A 19641-nucleotide genomic window follows, 5' to 3' on the forward strand; every position below is an offset into this window, starting at 1 on the left:
CCTCGGACTTCAGCTCAGATGGTGATCTCATGGTTTGTGAGTTGGAGCCCTACATCAGGCTCACTCCTGTCAGGCTGTCAGCACAGAGCCCACTTCAGATCCTGTCTCCCTCTCTCTGCCCCTCCCCACTTGCGCTAACCTAAAAATAAATATTTAAAATAATAAAATAAAAATAAAAACGTGTGAATTTCATCCCACCCTGGCAACCTCATTTTTCCTACTCTTAACCTAGATCCTACAAGAGTGGTGTAAAGATCTGGTAACACCCCCAAACTATTTAGATAAACAGCATCAAGAGGGGGCAAAGTCACAATTTTCTAACGACTTTCAAGTTTTCCAGATTGTTAATACAGTGTAGAATTACAACAACAAAAAATTCACACACACACAAATACAAACACAGAAACACCAGTTTTTTCTGGTAAACACAAAAAACTCTTCTTTAAACTAACCTCTTACAGGGGCACCTGGGTGGCTCAGTCGGCTGAGCATCTGACTCTTGGTTTCAGCTCAGGTCATGATCTCAGGGTTCATGAGATCAAGCTCTTGAGTCTGAGTCAGGCTCCACGGTGAGCACCAAGCCTGCCTGGGATTCTCTTTCTTGCTTACTCTTCCCCCCCACCCACCCCCCTTTCTGTGTATACTCTCTAAATAAATAAATAAATTTCAAAAAAAATAAACCAAACTCCAACATAATATAGATCCCATTAAATTCACTCCCTGACCTTTCTCCAAATTATAGACAAGACACATTTGCAGACATTGACCAACTTATGACAATTCTTTAGCAGAAAACAGTTAAGTAATATATGAAAAAAAGGGGCCAAATATGCAACAAAACTGAATTTTAGAGATCAACTAAACTAGAACAAGCCAGGCAAATCTATTACAGAAACTTTTTGCAAACTGATGTGTATAAGAAGTTTCCTTTGAAAAATTGAGGCAAAAACATACTTCATTATTTTGAAATTGAGTTTTCAAATATTTAAAAACTAACTTCATTTTCTACACAAATTTACTATGAGCAAGTATGGTACAACTAACAAAGCAGCAGCTCAAAAACTGAATACTGGTGGAATGATTTAACAATTACCAACCTAGCAACACTTATTGCAGGCATTAGAGTATGCCCAACTTTTCAGATGGGGGTGGGGGGGAGAGAGGAGCTTAAAATCAAAAGAGCTAACACACCATAAAAACCGAGGAAGCAAAAGCAGTTTTGAAAGAGCGAATACTAACTATACTTTTGTTTAGTAATGTTTTCTTCATTCCTAATGTAATAGAATAAGGACATTATATACCCTTTTCTTTAGTAATTTTCACATTTCTTCTGCATATACCTTATCACAATAGATCCTTTAGCACTTTGATTTTAGCAATGAACTTAAAGGTTTTGCCCAACTATCCCACCAGAAAAAAACTGTAAAATGCTTAATCAAAAATTGCTATTCTATGAATGGTTAAACTGTGGTACATCTATATCACAGAATTCTACTCAACGAAAAGGAACAGACTAGTATGGATACATCCAACAACTTGGATGAACCTCAAGGGAATTATGTTGCATTAGAAAAAAAGCTAATCCTAAAAAGTTATATATTGTATGATTCTTTTCAGTAAGTGTTCTTCAAATGACTCAACTATAGAAATAGAGAATAGAATAGTAGTGGTTGCCAGAGTCTGGGGGTAGAGGGGATGGGAAGGAGGTGGAGGATGTGGTTCTAAAAGGGCAACAAGGATCCTTGTGCAGATGAACTGTTGTTCTGCATATTGACTGTAGTGGTGGTTATGTAATTACACTGTGATAACATTGCACGTAACTAAATACAACACACAAATTAGTACTAGTAAACTGGAGAAATCTGAATAAGACTGGTAGAGTGTATCAATGTTACCATATTGAACTACAATTTTGTAAGACATTAGCACTGGGGAAACTGGGGAAAGGGTACAAGGGATCTTTGTGTTATTCCTTTGACTACATGTGAATCTAGTTATATCAAAATTAAAAGTTTGCTTTTTTAAAAACTGCTACCCTAACAGCTAGGATAATCTGAATATGAACTGTACATTCCACAGTATTAGGGAATGGTTGTTAACAGTATTATGGTTATTCAGGGCAATGTCCTTATTCTCAAAAAAATCTTGCTGGACATTTAGGGATGAAATATGTCTGCAACTTACTTTGGGAAGAGAGAAAAAGCACATCTGGCAAAATGTTACACATTAAGTTTAAGTAAAGAGTTTATGACTGTTCCTTGTATTCTCTAAACTTTTCTTCTTGAGTTGTTTTTTTTTTTCAAAAACAGGTTTGAGGAGAAAGATTTGAGACAAATTTTTATCCTAAAACTGTTACAGTCGAACCTACACACCAGTTAGTCTTTTAAAAAATGTAAAAGTAAATAGTTTTGTTAAAACTATGTTATAGTCCCATCTACACTCATTATTCGTAAAACAAAAAAAAAATGGCAATAAGGATTTCGAGGTAAAAGTTATGTGGTATTGGATATAACCTTCTGATAAATGTTTCAACAAAAATTGACTAACTCCATAAGGTATATGCATATTTTTTAAAATCTAAAGTTAGTTCAGGACGCCTGGGTGGCTCAGTCGGTTAAACATCCAACTTCAGCTCAGGTCATGATCTCACAGTTTGTGAGTTCAAGCCCCATATCGGGCTCTGTGATGACAGCTCAGAGCCTGGAGCCTGCTTTGGATTCTATGTCTCCCTCTCTCACTGCCCTGCCCCTCCCCCGCTCACGCTGTGTGTGTGTGTGTGTGTGTGTGTGTCTCAAAAAAAAAATCATTAAAAAAAATAAAATAAAAAATCAAAGTTAGTTCAACATGGATTACTCCTATTTCTAGAAAACTAGATCCCCAGAGTTCTGTTTTTCAAACAAGTGATGTAAACTGAAATTGCAGGAAAAAAAAAAAGCTAACACTTTCATGCACACTGTTTTAAATTTTGCAAACAGTTAATCCTTTCACAAACAAAAGTCTGCATGAAGGGGCAACCCACACACTACATGCCAAACAAAAAATGTGCCACAATGTATTAATTATAGCGCCAAGACTACAAGATATATTTTACAATGTAAACAGTCCTTCCAAACATAACTGCATTTTAAAGGTATCAAAAAAAGAAACTGCACACATTTGAAATATAGGGAATAAGTGAATTCGAACTACCGTCAAAAAGATCCATCTCAAAAGCTCTTATGTTGTCTTTGCTAAAATTTTGCATCAGTGTTAATACACTTCAGTCCCTTAAAAAAGCCGCGTCTAGAACATCTGAACTAAAAAGTGCATAAACTTTTCACTTCCAGCTGGACCGCCCCCTCGCAATGGGCCCCACCTCCCGAGTAGGGTACGGGGTGGGGCTGTTTCCCGCTCGGAAACTAAGAAATAAATGCCCCTTCCCAGCTCCATCCAGAAAGGAGGGAAAAAGAGAGGCCGAGAATCTGCAAACTCAAGTATGAAACTGACTACAAGAAAGGAGTCGTTTAGAAAGCTTCCTTTCCTTTGCTGAACCTCTTCCTTCCCACCTTCCAGGTCATTCAGTGACCCGGGCCGGGCGGGGACAGGTGAATATCAAGAGAGGAAGAGGGAGGGACGGACGATGGAGAGAGAGCCGCGCTTGGGCAATGAATGAGCTGTGCCGCATCCGCACCACCTGTTCCTTCCAAGGGAGCCACCCTGATCTGCCGGCAGCGTTCCCGCACCACCACCCCCCCCCCCCCGCCCCGGCCGCGACTCCTGCCTGTGTTGCCCGCTTTCCTGCTAAAGCCCGGGCCTGTCCTCCCTTCACTTGGGGCGGGTGAAAACCTGCAGTCTAGAAGCTAGGAGAACAGGGCCTAGTCCGGAACCACAGCCTCCGAAGCATGGAAACAGGAGGAGGAAGCCCGTGGCCGGGGGCGCGCGGGGTGAAGTGGGAACCACAGGGAAGGGACGAGGGGGTGCATTCGGCTTGACTACGAGTACGAAGGCGGGGTTCCTGGCGGAGGTGGCTCGGTGCCCGCCGGGCCGAGGTTAGGGGTGACAGGCCCGTGTACCGGCTAAATTCTTCCCACTGCTTGCCCAGAGTCCCACACTTACCAAAATCCGCTTGAAGAGCGCGTTCTCCTTGGGCGGGAGGCTCACGGCCGGCATCGTTCCGGCTCCTCCCGCTGCTCCCGCCACCGCCCGGCTCGGTCAGTCTGTTTGTCCGACCGCCGCCGCCGCCGCCGTCCCTTGGCTGCTTCAGCCTTAACTGCCCTGATCCACCGCCGCCACCAGGCCTCGAATGTCACCGCGTCGCCCAACCCGACACCCCCTTCCCCTTGTTGTCTTTTTTTCCTTTCTCACTTAATGCTGCCGCCGCCTGCCCCCCCCCCCCACGGGTCTCCGTCGGCGGTTCACGTGGTAACTGAACAGACCGACAGAGGTAGCCAAAATGGCGGACGCGGAGGGCTTTCCCACCCGGGTCACATCTCCTAGCACGCAGGCGCGATGACCTCCTTTCCCCACCTCCTCTGTCCTAGAGATTGCTGGGAAACCTGGAGGCCGGTCGGTGGGCGGAGGCCGCGAGGGTCGCGGCAGGTCCCGCCCATCCCTTCTCTCAGAATGTCTTGGAGGTGCAGAGGGCAGGTTGGCTACGTTTTACGGCCGCTTCCAACTCAGAAATAGCCTTTCTGTTCTTTCTTGCTAGAGTGGTCCTTCATTCACTGGGTAGATTTTCCCAGCCTGTATGATCACATTTTGAGCATGAAGTGCTAAAATGCAGGCGTTCAAGAAGTTCTGCGTTTGATCGTGAAGTGCCTATTTAAGAAGCAGAGGCGGAAAGGAAAGAAGGCTTCACCCCAGGGGGACTTAGAAACAGATATGGAAAGGAGGGGCTTAATGGTGTGTGAAAACCGTGAGAGAGCTTTACCAATGAAATGGGCATGGCTGGAGTATCGGTGATTTAGTTTATTACTTAAGGTGAGCCTGGAAAGATAGCTATATCCGAAGCGCCATATTTGTACTGCCAAAGAAGCATCTGAAAGTTAAAGTGTTTTATTTAGTTGGTGAATCCATACAGTAAAGAGTTAATGACTGGGTCTCCTTGGGGTAGGGAGAGTTCAGGGACATTGACTCCACTGGAGCTGGCTTAAAGCTAGTGCTTAATACTGTGTTCAATTCCCCATCACCAGAAATCTTCAAATCTTGAAAACCGGAATATCAGGCAAGGATACTAGAGAACTGCTGCAGTAGGCAAGATCGGACTAGACACCGAACGTGGCCTGTTCCGCTTAAGTGTATATAAGTGAGGAGGAGGAGGAGGAGGAGGATGGTTAGTTCGTTCATCTTACCTTAAGTATTTGCATATCGCTATTGCCAAAGTGCCTCCTCACAAAAAAATTAGCCATAAATAAATAAATAGCCTCCCAGTTTTAAAACTACGAAAGGGATATGTAGAGTGAAAATTCTCCCACTTCGTATACTTAAGATGTTCTCTATTGACACTTGTATGTCTTAATTATTAAGTGTTTGAAATTTATAGAAATACAACATTGGGGTGCCTGGGTGGCTCAGTCAGTTAAGCGTCCGACTTCAGCTCAGGTCATGATCTCACAGTTTGTGAGTTCAAACCCCGCGTCAGGCTCTGTGCTGACAGCTCAGAGCCTGGAGCCCGCTTCGGATTCTGTGTCTCCCTCTCTCTGCCCCTCCCCTGCTCATGCTCTGTCTGTCTCTGTCTCAAAATAAATAAAAAGCATTTAAAAAAAGTAAAAAAATACATTTAAAAAGTCTATATATTTGTCACTCAGATTTAACAAATGTTAACATTTTGTCATTGCTTCGGATTGTTTTTTAAATAAAAATTCACAGGTACATCAGGAACCACATCCCTCTCCAGATCCTAAATTTGTTGTATAATATTCTCACGCATGGGGGCGCCTAGGTGGCTCAGTTGGTTAAGCATCCAACTCTTGGTTTTGGTTCAGGTCATGATCTCACAGTTCCTGAGTTGGAGCCCCAATCAGGCTCCGTGCTGACAGTGCAGAGCCTGCTTGGGATTCTCTCTGCCCCTCCCCTGCCAAAAGTAAACAAAAAAATGTTCTCATGCATCATAAATCAATAAACATATATGTAGTGATCTTCTATTTTATATTGTTTTCAACTTCTGCTCTTCTTTAACCCTCCTTGGGAACAAGAAGTGTGAGTCGAGTAAGATGTTGTCCAGAGGAAAAATCTGGGACTAGAACATTGTTTTTCTAGCTGCTAACTCAAATCCTGTCACCTTTTTCCTGGGTCATAAATAAGGTTTTAGCATTCGAGTTCCGGAAATTCTTACATGGATTTCACGTAGCAGCTTCTACCAAAATATCATAGCTACTAGCTCCTGGCTGGAATTGCTTCATCAGGATTTTTCTCAAGATGGAGTTTCACCTACCGCTGCCTACTCCAAGTGTAGGGTTCCATCAGCTCTAACATGCTGAGAGGAATGTGCTTATACTTCATCACTTTCCCAAAATATACACTAGTAAAAGGATACAGGGACTAAAAGAACAAAACGGCCTTTTTCCAACAGCAGTACTGAAATTAGTAATTTGCTTACTGGGTTCTGTATGCTCTGACTAAACATAACTTCTGTTTCAACTTGTTGGATACTAGCAAAACCTGTGTCCGGACAAGCTTCCAAGGGATGATGTAGAAAGAATACCACTGTCAGGTTGCTGAGTGGACAACAAGGTGAGAACCAACAACTGACTCAGCATATTAGTTGGGTGGTTTGCTTACTTGAGCATGAGTCCAGGAGGCTCAAACTAGGTTACAAACTATAATGTGACTCACAGATTAGCAATCTAGTTAGCCATCAGTTACATGTAAAAAAGAACCTAAAAGCATAGTACAATTATTTTGCTCTTTGGTCAATAATTTTTGGTTAAATGTTCCCCCCAATAACATCGCTAAAGAAAATATACAGAGGTGGGGCACCTGGCTGGGTCAGTCAATAACCAGCATGTAGTTAGTAAATAAGAGCATGTGGCTCTTGATCTCAGGGTGGTGATTTCAAGCCCCACGTTGGGCATAGAGCTTACTTTAAAAAAGGGAGGAAAGAAAGAAAAAGAGATTTGCTGACATTCATTGTGCTTTTAGATGGCCTTAAGTTTAAAGGATTAAAGTGTTAAAATTTATTATTTCTTTTACCTACATACATATTTTTCACAGTCTTTTAGACATCAGATTGAATTGACAATTGAATGCACAAAATCTGGCTCAATCGTGAAAGATATTTGTTGTCAATACAATGTCTTTGGTAGCCAAAAACAAGTTGTTTACAACTACCAAACACTTTCTAAGCTTCTCAAGGACCCTATAGGTTTTATGTTATAGCTGTAAAACTCAGGCATGCAGATATTAAGTAATTTGCCTAAAAATCAACAGCTACAATATGGTCTACAGGAATGGCAACTTGAACTTGACACTATGAACACTGTTCTACAGCTCATGGCCCCAGGAGACTATCCAAGCCTGTTAAGGTGGGCTAAGGAGGCTCACTAGATCTGGGGTCTGAAGACCTTAATGTGAATCCCAACCTCCTCTGGCGGTGGGATCCTGAGCCTGAGCCAATCAGGGCACTTCCAAAATAGGAAGGTTCTCCCCACAGCGTTGTGAAGCTTTACTACGACAGTGTGTGTGAACAGACTTTTAGGAACTGTTGAGAGGTCTTTTCAAATATATTTCACCTTGGATGAGTAGCTTGCCTTCCTCGAGCTTCATCTGTAAACTGCGGATAATAAGGCATATCAAGTGGTCATTGAGAACATGAAATGAGACAATGCATGTAAACCATATGATGCATAATGCAGTGTCTGGAACACAGAATTCAATCAAAGTGCTAGTTATTACTCAACATGACACTTCATTTTCAGTTTTCTGGCTCATGTAGCAAGATTTTAGTAAATCTCTTGAGTATCCCTGGGACAGGGGCCTGAAATAAACTCTCAAAAGACAGAGAAGTGGATAAATTTCCCTTTCCCCCCTTTTCATCATTTCTTCTCTAACCTCATTTTACAGACAGAAGGCTGAGACCAGGAGTGCTAGAGTACTTGGCTACCCCCGCGGTTCTCCAGAGTCAACACCTCGACGCAGCCTTACGGCGCGGCGAGTCCCGCACTTTGTTCCGCCAGGGGGCGCTCGGCCAGGCGCCGACTCCGGGGGAGACGGTACGCGGGGAAGGCGGAGCCCGGCCCGGCAAGATGGCGCCGCCCGCGTTGTTGCGCCCGTTTTCCAAGCTGCTGGCTCCGGCCAGGATCCCAAGTGGCTGTGAGTGTCCATCCTCGCTCAGGCCGACCCGACCCCCCCCCCTCCCGCCCCCGTCTGCCACTCCCAGAGTGAACCCAGCCCGCAGGAGCAGGGGGCGGCTGCGGTCTGGACTCGTCCCGCAGTGACCTTCGCCGGCCTGCGTCCTGGATCTCAGCCCTGACTGAGGCTCCCCATCACCCGCCGCCGACCCTCCTCTTAATGCCACTCGACAACTCTGAACCTATTTCCTGGGCTGTTCAAGCGGGGGAAGGTAGTAGTGAAGGGAGAATTAAAAGCAATAAAACGTAAATGTTAGGGTTTTTACTACAAGGCAATACGTTATAGATTTACAGACTCTGACCCCTTTCAGCTTCAGCGCGATCAAAATTCTACGTGCGGGAGCCGGCACATGACGGACCTGACTGGCTGAAAGTTGGACTGACCTTGGGCACCTCCGTCTTCTTGTGGATCTATGTGAGTTTTTACTCCCTTAATGTCACGAGACCCCAACGCAGTGGGGAGGAGAAATGTCACTGTGAGATTGTTGCCGAGCAAATCTCCCATCCAGTAGGATGTTTATATAATTGCTAATTACATATTTCTTCATAAGGGAAGTCCCAGAGACTTAAAAGAAATATTAAAGATTTCAGCGGTATTGGGAAAATATGATGAAGCCGAAACTTCTGTCATGCATCCTTAAGTAGCATGATTTTGTGATGAATGATAGTTTTACTAAATATTAATTGCACTTTATTTCCTAACGAGGATGGAGGCTGGTTGGGTTTTATGAAGGCACTTTTTTTCAGATGCCATAGGGACAAATCATCAATGAATAAGCTATACAAATTAAATCCCACTAGACTTCCCAAACATAAGATTTTAATCGATATTTGCATAAGTACATTGTTGGAAATTGTATTTAGTGTGTTGCAGCTCCCCCCCCCCCCCATGCCTTTACATGTAAAAACTCATTTAATCTTTACAGCAACACTACGTGGTAGGTAGTTTGCTGAACCCTGGTTCTCCCTGACTTAAGAGTCACACTATAGACCAAGGTGAAATACTGCCTCTGTAATTTTTTTAAAGTTGACTCAAAGTATCTGTGCTACATCAGTATTTAAAATGTTTTATTTTGTAGCTAATGAGTTTCTGGCTTCTTCCACTGCTTTCCACCTCCAACTCTTAGGTCTCTTAATTTGGGTTTTCTCATTAAAATGGCTTGTTAAGGGTCGCCTGGGTGTCTCACTCAGTTAAGCATCCGACTCTTGATATCAGCTTAGGTCTCGATCTCAGAGTCGTGCGTTCAAGCCCTGCATTGGGCTCTGGAGCCAACTTTAAAAAAAAAAAAAAAAATATGTATATATATATATATATATATATATATATATATATATATAAAATGGTTTGTTGACACGGGAAGGAGTAAGAGATGTTGAAAGTAATTTACAACTTAACAACGACAGTAACTAATCCTTTTTACAATAATATTTGTTACAATGGAATTTTAAAGTTTTCCCCAAAAAGCTTGATTGCTGCTGAGAACTCTGATTGAAATTGGATCTTTGACTGCAACAAATGTCACCCTGTATCAACCATTGTTTTGATATTATGTCACATTCTGTTAGTGGTTTTAAGAAAGTGTCTATCTCCTGTGACATCTAATTAATACACATATAGTTGAGGGATGGAGTTGATCATTCACTGAAGTATCAAACTTCTACGGTTAGAAGTATAACACACCCACCAACCAACCTGGACCTCATTTAAGAACTCAGTTCTGGTTGGTTGTGTTGGTTTAGCTCCTCTATGGTAAGTTATTTATTATGTTAATTACCCCCTGAATGAAATAACTTATTTGGCAGAAGTTGAATTTAAGCTTGTAAGGGCTGCTGTCTTCAAATTTAGCATGCTAGATTGAAGTCAACAAGTATATGCCATTCATAGTTTTTGGGCTTTTGTATCTCTTAGTCTTTCATTTTTAACTAGAATAATTGTAATTCTTTTTTGCTTTTCCAACCTGTGTAGAAAAACAAATCCAGGCCCCAGTGCCCCATGCCTTCCCCAAACCCTAGAATAGTTGTAAATTCTTTTAACCTATTCTTATTTCTCTTGTATACCTCTTATATACCAAATATAAGTATCATTAATTAGCCTCTTCTTTTAAGTTGCCAAGAAGATTACATTTCTAATTTTAATTGTTACCTACTCTAGCTCATCAAACAACATAATGAAGATGTTTTAGAGTATAAAAGAAGAAATGGGTTGGAATAAACTATTGAAATACTAATACAGTAAGTATGCAATTTTATAGGATTAATAAATTATGCAAGTTAATTTGGCCTCTTTTTAAATAGTGTATTTTGGTTGTTTTTTAATTGGGTTGATACATTTTTTTAAGTATTTAAGATTTTTTTTAATGTTTGTTTTGAGAGAGAGAGTGTGCACACGCACGAGAGAGCAAGGGAGAGAGAGAATCCCAAGTAAGCTCTATGCTGTCAACACAGAACCCGATGCAGAGCTGTCTCACAAACTGTGAGATCATGACCTGAGCCAAAATCAAGAGTCAGGTACTTGACCAACTGAGCCACCCAGGTGCCCCTATTCTTTTTTGTTTATTTTATTTTAGCAATCTCTACACCCAAGGTGAGGCTCGAACTCACAACCCCAAGATCAAGGGTCAGATCCTCCTTTAACTGGGCCAGCCAGGTGTCCCTGTTGGGTTTGCATTTTTTAGCACCTATATTCCTGTCTGTGACAAATTTTTGAATTTTAATACCTTACCTCAAGTGTCTCTCAGCATAATCATTTTTAATCATTATGCTTTGACTATGTTCAAAGAACATTGTGTTAGAGAATGAAACCAAAATCATATTTTTTATTACATCATAGTCCTGAAGACACAAGTTACCACTATTCTTGTATATATTTCTTTTTTTTTTTTTAATTTTTATTTATTTTGAGAGAGAACAGGCATGCAAGTAGGGGAGGGACAGAGAGAGGGGGGAGAGAGAGAATCCCAAGGAGGCTCTGCATTGTCAGTGCAGAGCCTGATGCGGGGCTTGATCTCATGAACCGTGAGATCATGATGTGAGCCCTAATCAAGACTCTGACACTTAACTAACTGAGCCACCCAGGTGCCCCTTGTGTACATCTTATCTATTTATCATATACAACACTTGAGTGTAAATTCCATGAGAACGGAAACCTTGTCTATTTTATTAATCATGATGTACTCAGCAAATTGCCCAGTGCCTGGGCCTACTGGGAATTTATTATTTGTAGAATGGATGAATATATATGGGCAGTAGACTGGTGAATCTTTTACCATATGACCATTTCATTATGATTGTCATTACAACTAACACCCAATTGGACAGTTCCTGATAAAATCTGTCTATGAACAAGATACTATACTCTGCATGCTCTGTGATTTAAAAAAAAAAGGGGGGTGAGTTTATTTTATATGTCAATATATCTGTGTATATACATAGTATATTTCTGAAAATCCTTTTAAAGAAATTCTGTATTAATCCTTTTATAAAATGAAAACACAAATCTCAACTTTCATGGATTAGGTTGATCAAAGTAAGTAACATATTCACTTGATAAGAAAATAGTAAATACTAGCAAACACTTTTAAAAAATATTTAACAACTCTCAAACTCAGCTGTTTAGGGTTTGATAATCCAAAATTTTCACTTTTTTTCCTATTGGTATCACCTTGCTGTCACTACTTTAGTCAGCCAATCAAGAGATAAGAATAAAATAGATATTTAAATCAAGATGCTTTTGCTACTTTCTTATAGGTCACATAAAATATTTTTTGCTAGGGGCGCCTGGGTGGCTCAGTCAGTTAAGCATCTGACTTTGGCTCAGGTCATGATATCATGGTTCGTGAGTTTGAGCCCCTCATTGGGCTCTGTGTTGACAGCTCGGAGCCTGGAGCCTGCTTCTGATTCTGTGTCTCCCTCTCTCTCTGGCCCTTCCCCTCTCGAGCTCTGTCTCTCTCTCAAAAATAAATAAACGTTAAAAATATATATATATTTTGCTAAAACTTAAGTAAAATGAAGGGTTGATACTCTTTGTGGATTTATTTTCTAGACTTTCCAAGATGCTCTAAGGTGAATTATTCAGAATGGTCTAATTTTAATATTATTTCTGCTGGTTAATGCTATAGTTTTCATTTTTTTCTCTTCATTATAGGTATGCTTCATACAGTGATTATACCAGTTCCTTTGGATTCACCAATCTGTTGAGTTGTAAACGTGAGAGAAAAAGTTATATGTGAATGTATGTCAAATCAGCATTTGTTTGCATCATTAAATGAAAAAAATAAAAAAACTTCTGTGTTCTTCAGATTATATATGTTGTAACAATATGTCGAGAATGTCAGTTCTAGGGTATGTTATTAGAAATATTTTTATGTGGAAAGTACCATCTGATAACAGGGCCAGTGGTAATTAAGAACACATTGGTAAGAAAACTTACTTATTAAGGAGATAGATTAAAAAATCACTGAAGGATTTATTCCTTATATCAACTTTTTAAAAAATAATCTGTATTTATTTTTGAGAGGGAGAGAGAGACAGACAGAGAATCTGAAGTAGGCTCCAGGCTCCGAGCTGTCAGCACAGAGCCCAATGTGGGGCTTGAATCCCCGAACTGTGAGATCATGACCTGAACTGAAGTCTGGCACTTAACCGACTGAGCCACCCAGGCACCCTTCCTTGTATCAACTTTTAATTTCAAAAATTCTTAAGTGTCAGGGTGATAGAACTACTTTATTACTCAATACAGAAGAGCCCAAATACTGTTTTCTTCTGGAAGAGCCATTCTGGTAGGGTTTGTTCTGACTCTCTTTCCTTAAATTTGAATGATTGTCATTTGGGTGACTTCTGTACTCTCCAGTTATGACAATGCAGTTTGTTGTCCCTTTTTATAATATGACTTAGCAAACTCCTGACTGTTTAAGCAAAGGAGGAAGGGGAGGGAGATTTATTAGGCACAAAATAAGATACATTTCATTTATCTTACATCAAAACCCTTTCTTGTGGGAAAAACAAAAACAAAAAACACCTTTCTTGTGTATCAGTTAATGATTTATCAGTTGAAATTTATATATATGCCACTTCATTAACTTGTGATTTAAACAGTGTACCATACATTTAAAAATTCATTTTTCATGTCTCTATATTGATGTTAAATGGAGAGACTTACTGTGTTATAATTACTTTTGTGTATGTTTTGGGCTGTTGCCAACATTTATTCTTGGGAATTCATGGCCTAATATCTTTGGAAATCACTTCTGAACATAAATTCAGAGTTAACATTATTTCAGATTAGTTACTTGATGCAATCAGTAGAAGACCAGATACAATAGTTACTATCAACTTTTGGTAGTTTGGAGTCCTAGCTGATAGAGCTGGAAAGGACCTTTAGGGGTTATATAGACAAATCTCGTAATTTTACAGATGCAGACACCAGAGGTGAAGAGAGATATATTCAGTGGCACTGTAGCAGATAGAATAATGGATCCCCAAAGATGACTATTGCCTACTCTTTGGAATCTGTATTAATGTGATATTATATGGCAAAGAGGAATTAAGATTACAGATGGAATTAAGTTTGCTAATCAGCTGACACTTAGGGAAATTATCCTGGATTAGTTGGTTGGGCCCAATAAAATCACAAGGTTCCTTATAAGCGGGGCAGGGGCAGGGGGGCGTGTAATTGATGTGATATGAGAAAGACTCAGCTGACCATTCCTAGCTTTGAGGGTGAAAGTCCTAGACTTTGGGTCTAAGAGCCAAAGAATGGAAAAGTCAAACAAATTCACCCCTGAAGCCTCCAGAAAGGAACACAGTCCTGCTGACACCATGATTTTTAGCCCAGTGAGAGCTGTGTTGGGTTTCTCACCTGAAAAAACTATAAGATAATAAATTTGTGTTGTTTTAAAACACTTCGTTATAGCAGCAGTAGAGAACTAACATTGTCACATGGTAATAGAAACCACGGTCAGGTATCAGGGAACGTTCCACTAAAAGAAATGCTTAAAAATTCACCTCCCAAAAGGGAATAGAAGACTTTAAGACACTTGGAATTCCAGAAACTGATGACCTTAGTTGGAAATAATAAACAATATCAACCATATGTCAGGCCTTGCAAATCTGGCTACTTTGTGTGGACTTTCACCTTGACTATGCCTGTATGACTCCAGGGGGAGCCATTCCTGAAGACCAGGGCTATCCCAGAGAATTTTTCTGTATTGATGGAAATGTTCTGTCTGCTATCCAATATAGTAGCCACTAGTCCCATGTGACTATTGAGCATCTGGAATGCAATTAATGTGACTGAATTTTAAATATTTAATTTTCATTAATTTAAATAGCCGCATGAGGCTGGTGGCTGCTTTATTGGATAGCACAGATGTAAATTATTCTTTGGCTAACCTAGAGTTGTGCACATAGTGATACTGGTGAAAATGCTTTCTAAGTTAAATATTGAAACCTAACTCAAACTATGTTAAACTAAAAAAAGGTTATGAAGATACAGAGTGACTCAGACACCAAGAACAGGAATGCACCTGGGCCAGGAATAATGGATCTGGAACTCAGATGTTATCAAGACTCTTGTTCTTAGCCCTGCTGTCTGTGTGTCTGTTTTCTTTGCACAATTTTGTTTTCTAACTCAATCCACATTGTAAGGGGCCATAGTCAATAGTTCTTAGATTTACATCTTAGTTCAAGAGTGTAGCTGGATTGAACAAGAATAAATCTGATTCTAAATTCCTAAGAGGATCTTTGGTCAAATGATGGTTTCTTTAGTAATGATGTAAGAGATCCATTAAAAAAAAAACAAAAAGGGGCGCCTGGGTGGCCCAGTCGGTTAAGCGTCCGACTTCAGCCAGGTCACGATCTCGCGGTCTGTGAGTTCGAGCCCCGCGTCAGGCTCTGGGCTGATGGCTCAGAGCCTGGAGCCTGTTTCCGATTCTGTGTCTCCCTCTCTCTCTGCCCCTCCCCCGTTCATGCTCTGTCTCTCTCTGTCCCAAAAATTAAAAAAAAAAAAAAAAAAACGTTGAAAAAAAAACAAAAAAAAAAAGATGCAGGGGTGCCTGGGTAGCTCAGTCAGTTAAGCATCTGACTCTTGATTTCAGATCAGGTAAGGATCTCACAGTTCATGAGATTGAACCTACCTCAGGCTCCAGGCACTGTGCAGTGATAGTGTGGAACCTGTTTGGGATTCTCTCTCCTCCTCTCTCCCTGCCCCTCCCCTGTTTGGCTCCCTCTCTCAAAAACAAAACAAAACAAAACAAAACAAAACAAACAAACAAAAAAACCAGACAAAATCCTTTGTCAAATTTCAAGTTTTTTATTAGGTCAATATCAGGTAGACATTTTCTCAGATTTAGTATCTGTGGGGTAGTTATTCACTTATTCATTTATTATTATTTTTTTTAGTTTTTTTTAATGTTTATTTATTTTGAGAGAGAGAGAGGAGAGGGAGAGCATGAGCAGAGGAGGGGCAGAGGGAGAGAGAGAATCCCAAGTAGACTCTGTGTGTCAGTGCAGAGCCTGATGTGGGGCTTGAATTCACAAGCCATGAGATCACGACCTGAGCCAAAATCAAGAGTTGGACGTTCAACCTACTGAGCCACCCAGGTGATCCGCATTCATTTATTTTTAAGTAAGCTCTACACCCAATGTGGGGCTCGAACTCACAACCCCAAGATCAAGAGTTGCATGCTCTTCTAACTGAGCCAGCAGGTGCACCTAAATTCTTTGTTTAAGTTGCCATGGAAAGAACAGGCTATATAAATTTAGTTGCAAGTATAGGAAATTATAGGTTAAATTGTGTCCCCCTAAAAGATATGTTGTAGTCCTAACCCTCAGTGTATCAGAATGTGACCTTATTTGGAAATAAGGTGGTTGCAGCTGTAATTAGTTATGATCTTCATACAGGAGTGGACCCTTAATCCAATATGACTGCTATATCTATGAAAAGAGACACAGACACCGGGGTGCCTGGCCGGCTCAGATGGAAGAGCATATGACTCTTGATCTCAGGGTTGTGAGTTCAAGCCCCACATTGGATGTAGAGATTACTTAAAAATAAAATCTTAAAAAAAAAAAAAAAAAGGAAGAAGAGACACAGATACACAGGGAAAAAACAGCCATGTAATGATGGAGGCAGAGATTAGAATCATGCATCTATAAGCCAAGGATTATCAGCAAACTCAGAAGCTAGAAAAGGCAAGGAAGTCTTCTCCCCTACAGGTTTCAGAGGGTGTGTGACCCTACTGACACCTTGATTTCAGACTTGGAGTGCACCAAACTGTGAAAGAATCTATTTTTGTTGATTTAAGCCATCCAAATTTGTAGTAACCTGTTTCAGTAACCTAAAGAAAATTACACAGAAGTGTGAGGGAATCTCATGTTTATTTTACCACGATGAGAGAGTGAGTAGACAGGGAGTGTACTGAGTGACCTCCAAGAATAATTTAAGTATTTACTACCTTGATTACCTTTCCCTTTCATTTCATCTAAATGTTTCAGGCCATCAGAAGGGTGTTTATCTGCCAATTTGTCTCCCTAGATATTCTTATAAATTGTTTCACTTTATATTGATCTGTTGAAAGTACAGATTATAGCCTAAGAATTTGGTGTTCAGAAAAGCAAAGGTGTGGGGTGCCTGGGTTGCTCAGTGAGTTATGCGTCCACTTGATTTCCACTCAGATCATGATCTCAGGTGCGTGGGATCGAGCCCCTCCAGCTGTTTCTAACTTTTGGTGGAGCCCAGGAAATCACTCAGTCTTTGAAGATTGCTTTTTAATTTATAACACTTAGGCCTTGAATAAGTATGATTCATATTCCAGTAGACGACCCTTAACAGAATGTTTTCAAGACTAGTATCTTCTTTGTCAACAGTCACAATTAGATGGAGTCCATATAATTACAATTAATTATAGGAAGTCATGGAGTCTCACAATTGGACTCCATCTAATTGTGATTAGATAGTAAGCCAAATTATCCCTGACCCTTGATTCTTGTTTTCCCAGCCAGACCAAGAAAAATGTCAAGGATGTGCTCAAGGCCAGCATTATAAACAGTGTGACTTAACAGCTGGGAAATTATTGTCTGAGCATTTCAGAGTGTTCTATAGTGAAGACCTGTGTTAAAATTCTCTTGCATTTGGGAGTAACAGCTTGCCACAGAATAAATTTGACAACCCATGCACATGTCCTCTCCAGGGAAATGTTTCATCATGACGTGAAAAGAGTTTGCCACCAAAATGGAAAGCCACGTATTCTGCAGGAGCAGTAGAGTGAGTAGAAAATTCCCTTCGATCCAAGAGGCATTGAGCTTGGGGCACCTGTTTGGTTTAGTCAGTGGAGTATGCTGCTTTTAATCTCGGGGTTGTGAGTTTGAGCCCCACTTCAGGGCACAGTGCTTACTTGAAAAAAAAAAAAAAGAGGAAACAAGAGGCACTGAGCTTTTAGCTAAGATGGATAAGGATCTGGAGAGTGGCATGGTTTATCTACAGCTCTTGCCTTTCCCAGCTGGGATGGCCACATCCAACCTAAAGAACACGATAATCTCCCCACTAGATCTTGCCAAATAATAAGAGAGTGGTATACAATAGATCCTGTCGTGTGTGCATTGAAAGACAGCAGAATATGGTAAAGGTAAAGGAAGCCTTGAGCTCTAACTTGGGCTAGAACTTAGAATCTACCACTGCTCCTCCCAAGTAGCTGAGTATGTTTCATACCTAATGTGCATTAGAGCTCACATCAACCCTATGAATAAAGGAAATGTCCACATTTTACTCAAATCAGGAAAACACCAGGTATCTGGCTCCCAAACTCATGCTCTTTTTTTTTTTTTAATTTAATTTTTTATTTTTTTAAATTTACATCCAAATTAGTTAGCATATAGTGCAACAATGATTTCAGGAATAGATTCCTTAGTGCCCCTTACCCACTTAGCCCATCCCCCCTCCACAATCCCTCTAGTAACCCTGTTTGTTCTCCATATTTATGAATCTCTTCTGTTTTGTCCCCTCCCTGTTTTTATATTATTTTTGTTTCCCTTCCCTCATGTTCATCTGTTTTGTCTCTTAAAGTCCTCATATGAATGAAGTCATATGATTTTTGTCTTTTCTCTAATTTCACTAAGCATAATACCCTACAGTTCCATCCACGTAGTTGCAAATGGCAAGATTTCATTCTTTTTGATTGCCGAGAAATACGCCATTGTATGTATGTATATATACCACATTTTCTGTATCCATTCATCCATCGATGGACATTTGGGCTCTTTCCATACTTTGGCTATTGTTGATAGTCCTGCTATAAACATGGGGGTGCATGTGTCCCTTCGAAACAGCACACCTGTATCCCATGGATAAATGCCTAGTAGTGCAATTGCTGGGTCGTAGGGTAGTTCTATTTTTAGTTTTTTGAGGAACCTCCATACTGTTTTCCAGAGTGGCTGCACCAGCTTGCATTCCCACCAAACTCATGCTCTTAACCACAGTATTATACTACCTCAGTTTTTTCTCACAGGTGATAAAAGGATAATCAACATTATCCCAATATCCTTTGGGACTGTTAGGATGAACTACAAAAGTAGATGTGACAATACTCTGGGAAAAGCTTCAAAAGTCCTATATATGTGTGTTATTCTTGCATTGTTTAAACCAGTTGGTTTGCAGTGTTAAAACTAGTTTGGTTTTAACAAACCCCTTAATTACATTTATTATTAATATCTGATCAGAGATTTCTGTGCCATCATTGGCCCCATTGATAGTGGACTTGGTAGCTACATCTAAGAAAAGATGCTGGTTCTGTGTCTCATTTATCTGCAACTAAAACATCTATGTGACAGCAGAAATTTTATCTTATTCATTGGATAATGCCTTGGAACAGTGCCTTGTGAAATAAATTATAACCAATCTCCAGCATCTAGCATAGTCCCTAGGATCTTGTAAGCACTTTGACAGACACTTACAGTTTGACTGAGATTGGATGGATACTATGCAACCTGGGGTGATGCAGAAGACCTCAGACTATACCCAGACTCTGAGTATACAACTGGATTCTGAAGAGGAGCCTGGAACAGTGTCCTGAGAACCACCGTCATTTATAGTTGATGAAAGAATCCTTTTTCAGGGGAGCCTCCAACACATTAAATGACAGTACAATGCATGCATTAATTCATTTAGATAGCTAACCCCTAGTTGCCAGAGAATGTGTACTTGATGCTGGTCAAGGTAGTAAGTGCACTTACCTGCATTTTGCTACTTTCAGGACTACCAATTTTTTGGTGGAGTCCTAGCCCCTTCTTGTGCTGCTTGGAAATCTAAATTTGATCTCTC

General features: G+C 40.5%; 2 protein-coding genes across 4 annotated transcripts in view; one reads left to right on the forward strand and one right to left on the reverse strand.

Moving 5' to 3' along the window:
* Positions 1–4492, reverse strand: part of NAA15 (N-alpha-acetyltransferase 15, NatA auxiliary subunit) — an 84666-nt gene extending 80174 nt beyond the window's left edge. For 2 of the 3 annotated variants that reach the window (XM_043603984.1, XM_043603978.1), the window contains exon 1: positions 4096–4492. In XM_043603984.1, coding sequence (XP_043459919.1) covers positions 4096–4149 — 54 coding nt within the window. In that variant the 5' untranslated portion in view covers positions 4150–4492. The remainder of the gene's footprint in view (positions 1–4095) is intronic. The other variant, XR_006301042.1, reaches the window with a different exon arrangement.
* Positions 4493–8154: 3662 nt separating this feature from the next.
* On the forward strand, positions 8155–12629 carry NDUFC1 (NADH:ubiquinone oxidoreductase subunit C1). The gene is made up of 4 exons (XM_043604010.1): positions 8155–8289; positions 8639–8742; positions 10480–10559; positions 12472–12629. The coding sequence occupies exons 1-3, from the start codon at positions 8223–8225 to the stop codon at positions 10537–10539; spliced, it is 231 nt and encodes a 76-aa protein (XP_043459945.1). The 5' UTR covers positions 8155–8222; the 3' UTR covers positions 10540–10559; positions 12472–12629.
* Positions 12630–19641: the final 7012 nt, after the last annotated feature.

This window comes from Prionailurus bengalensis, chromosome B1 (assembly GCF_016509475.1).
Source record: "Prionailurus bengalensis isolate Pbe53 chromosome B1, Fcat_Pben_1.1_paternal_pri, whole genome shotgun sequence".
Taxonomy (NCBI): Eukaryota; Metazoa; Chordata; class Mammalia; order Carnivora; family Felidae; genus Prionailurus; species Prionailurus bengalensis.

Bases quoted from the DNA above. Each gene is read 5' to 3' on its own strand.
- NDUFC1 (XM_043604010.1), top strand. From the start codon at position 8,223: ATGGCGCCGCCCGCGTTGTTGCGCCCGTTTTCCAAGCTGCTGGCTCCG. The intron at 8,290-8,638 runs GTGAGTGTCCAT...GACCCCTTTCAG, and splicing joins GGCCAGGATCCCAAGTGGCT to CTTCAGCGCGATCAAAATTC. The intron at 8,743-10,479 runs GTGAGTTTTTAC...TACCTACTCTAG, and splicing joins CCGTCTTCTTGTGGATCTAT to CTCATCAAACAACATAATGA.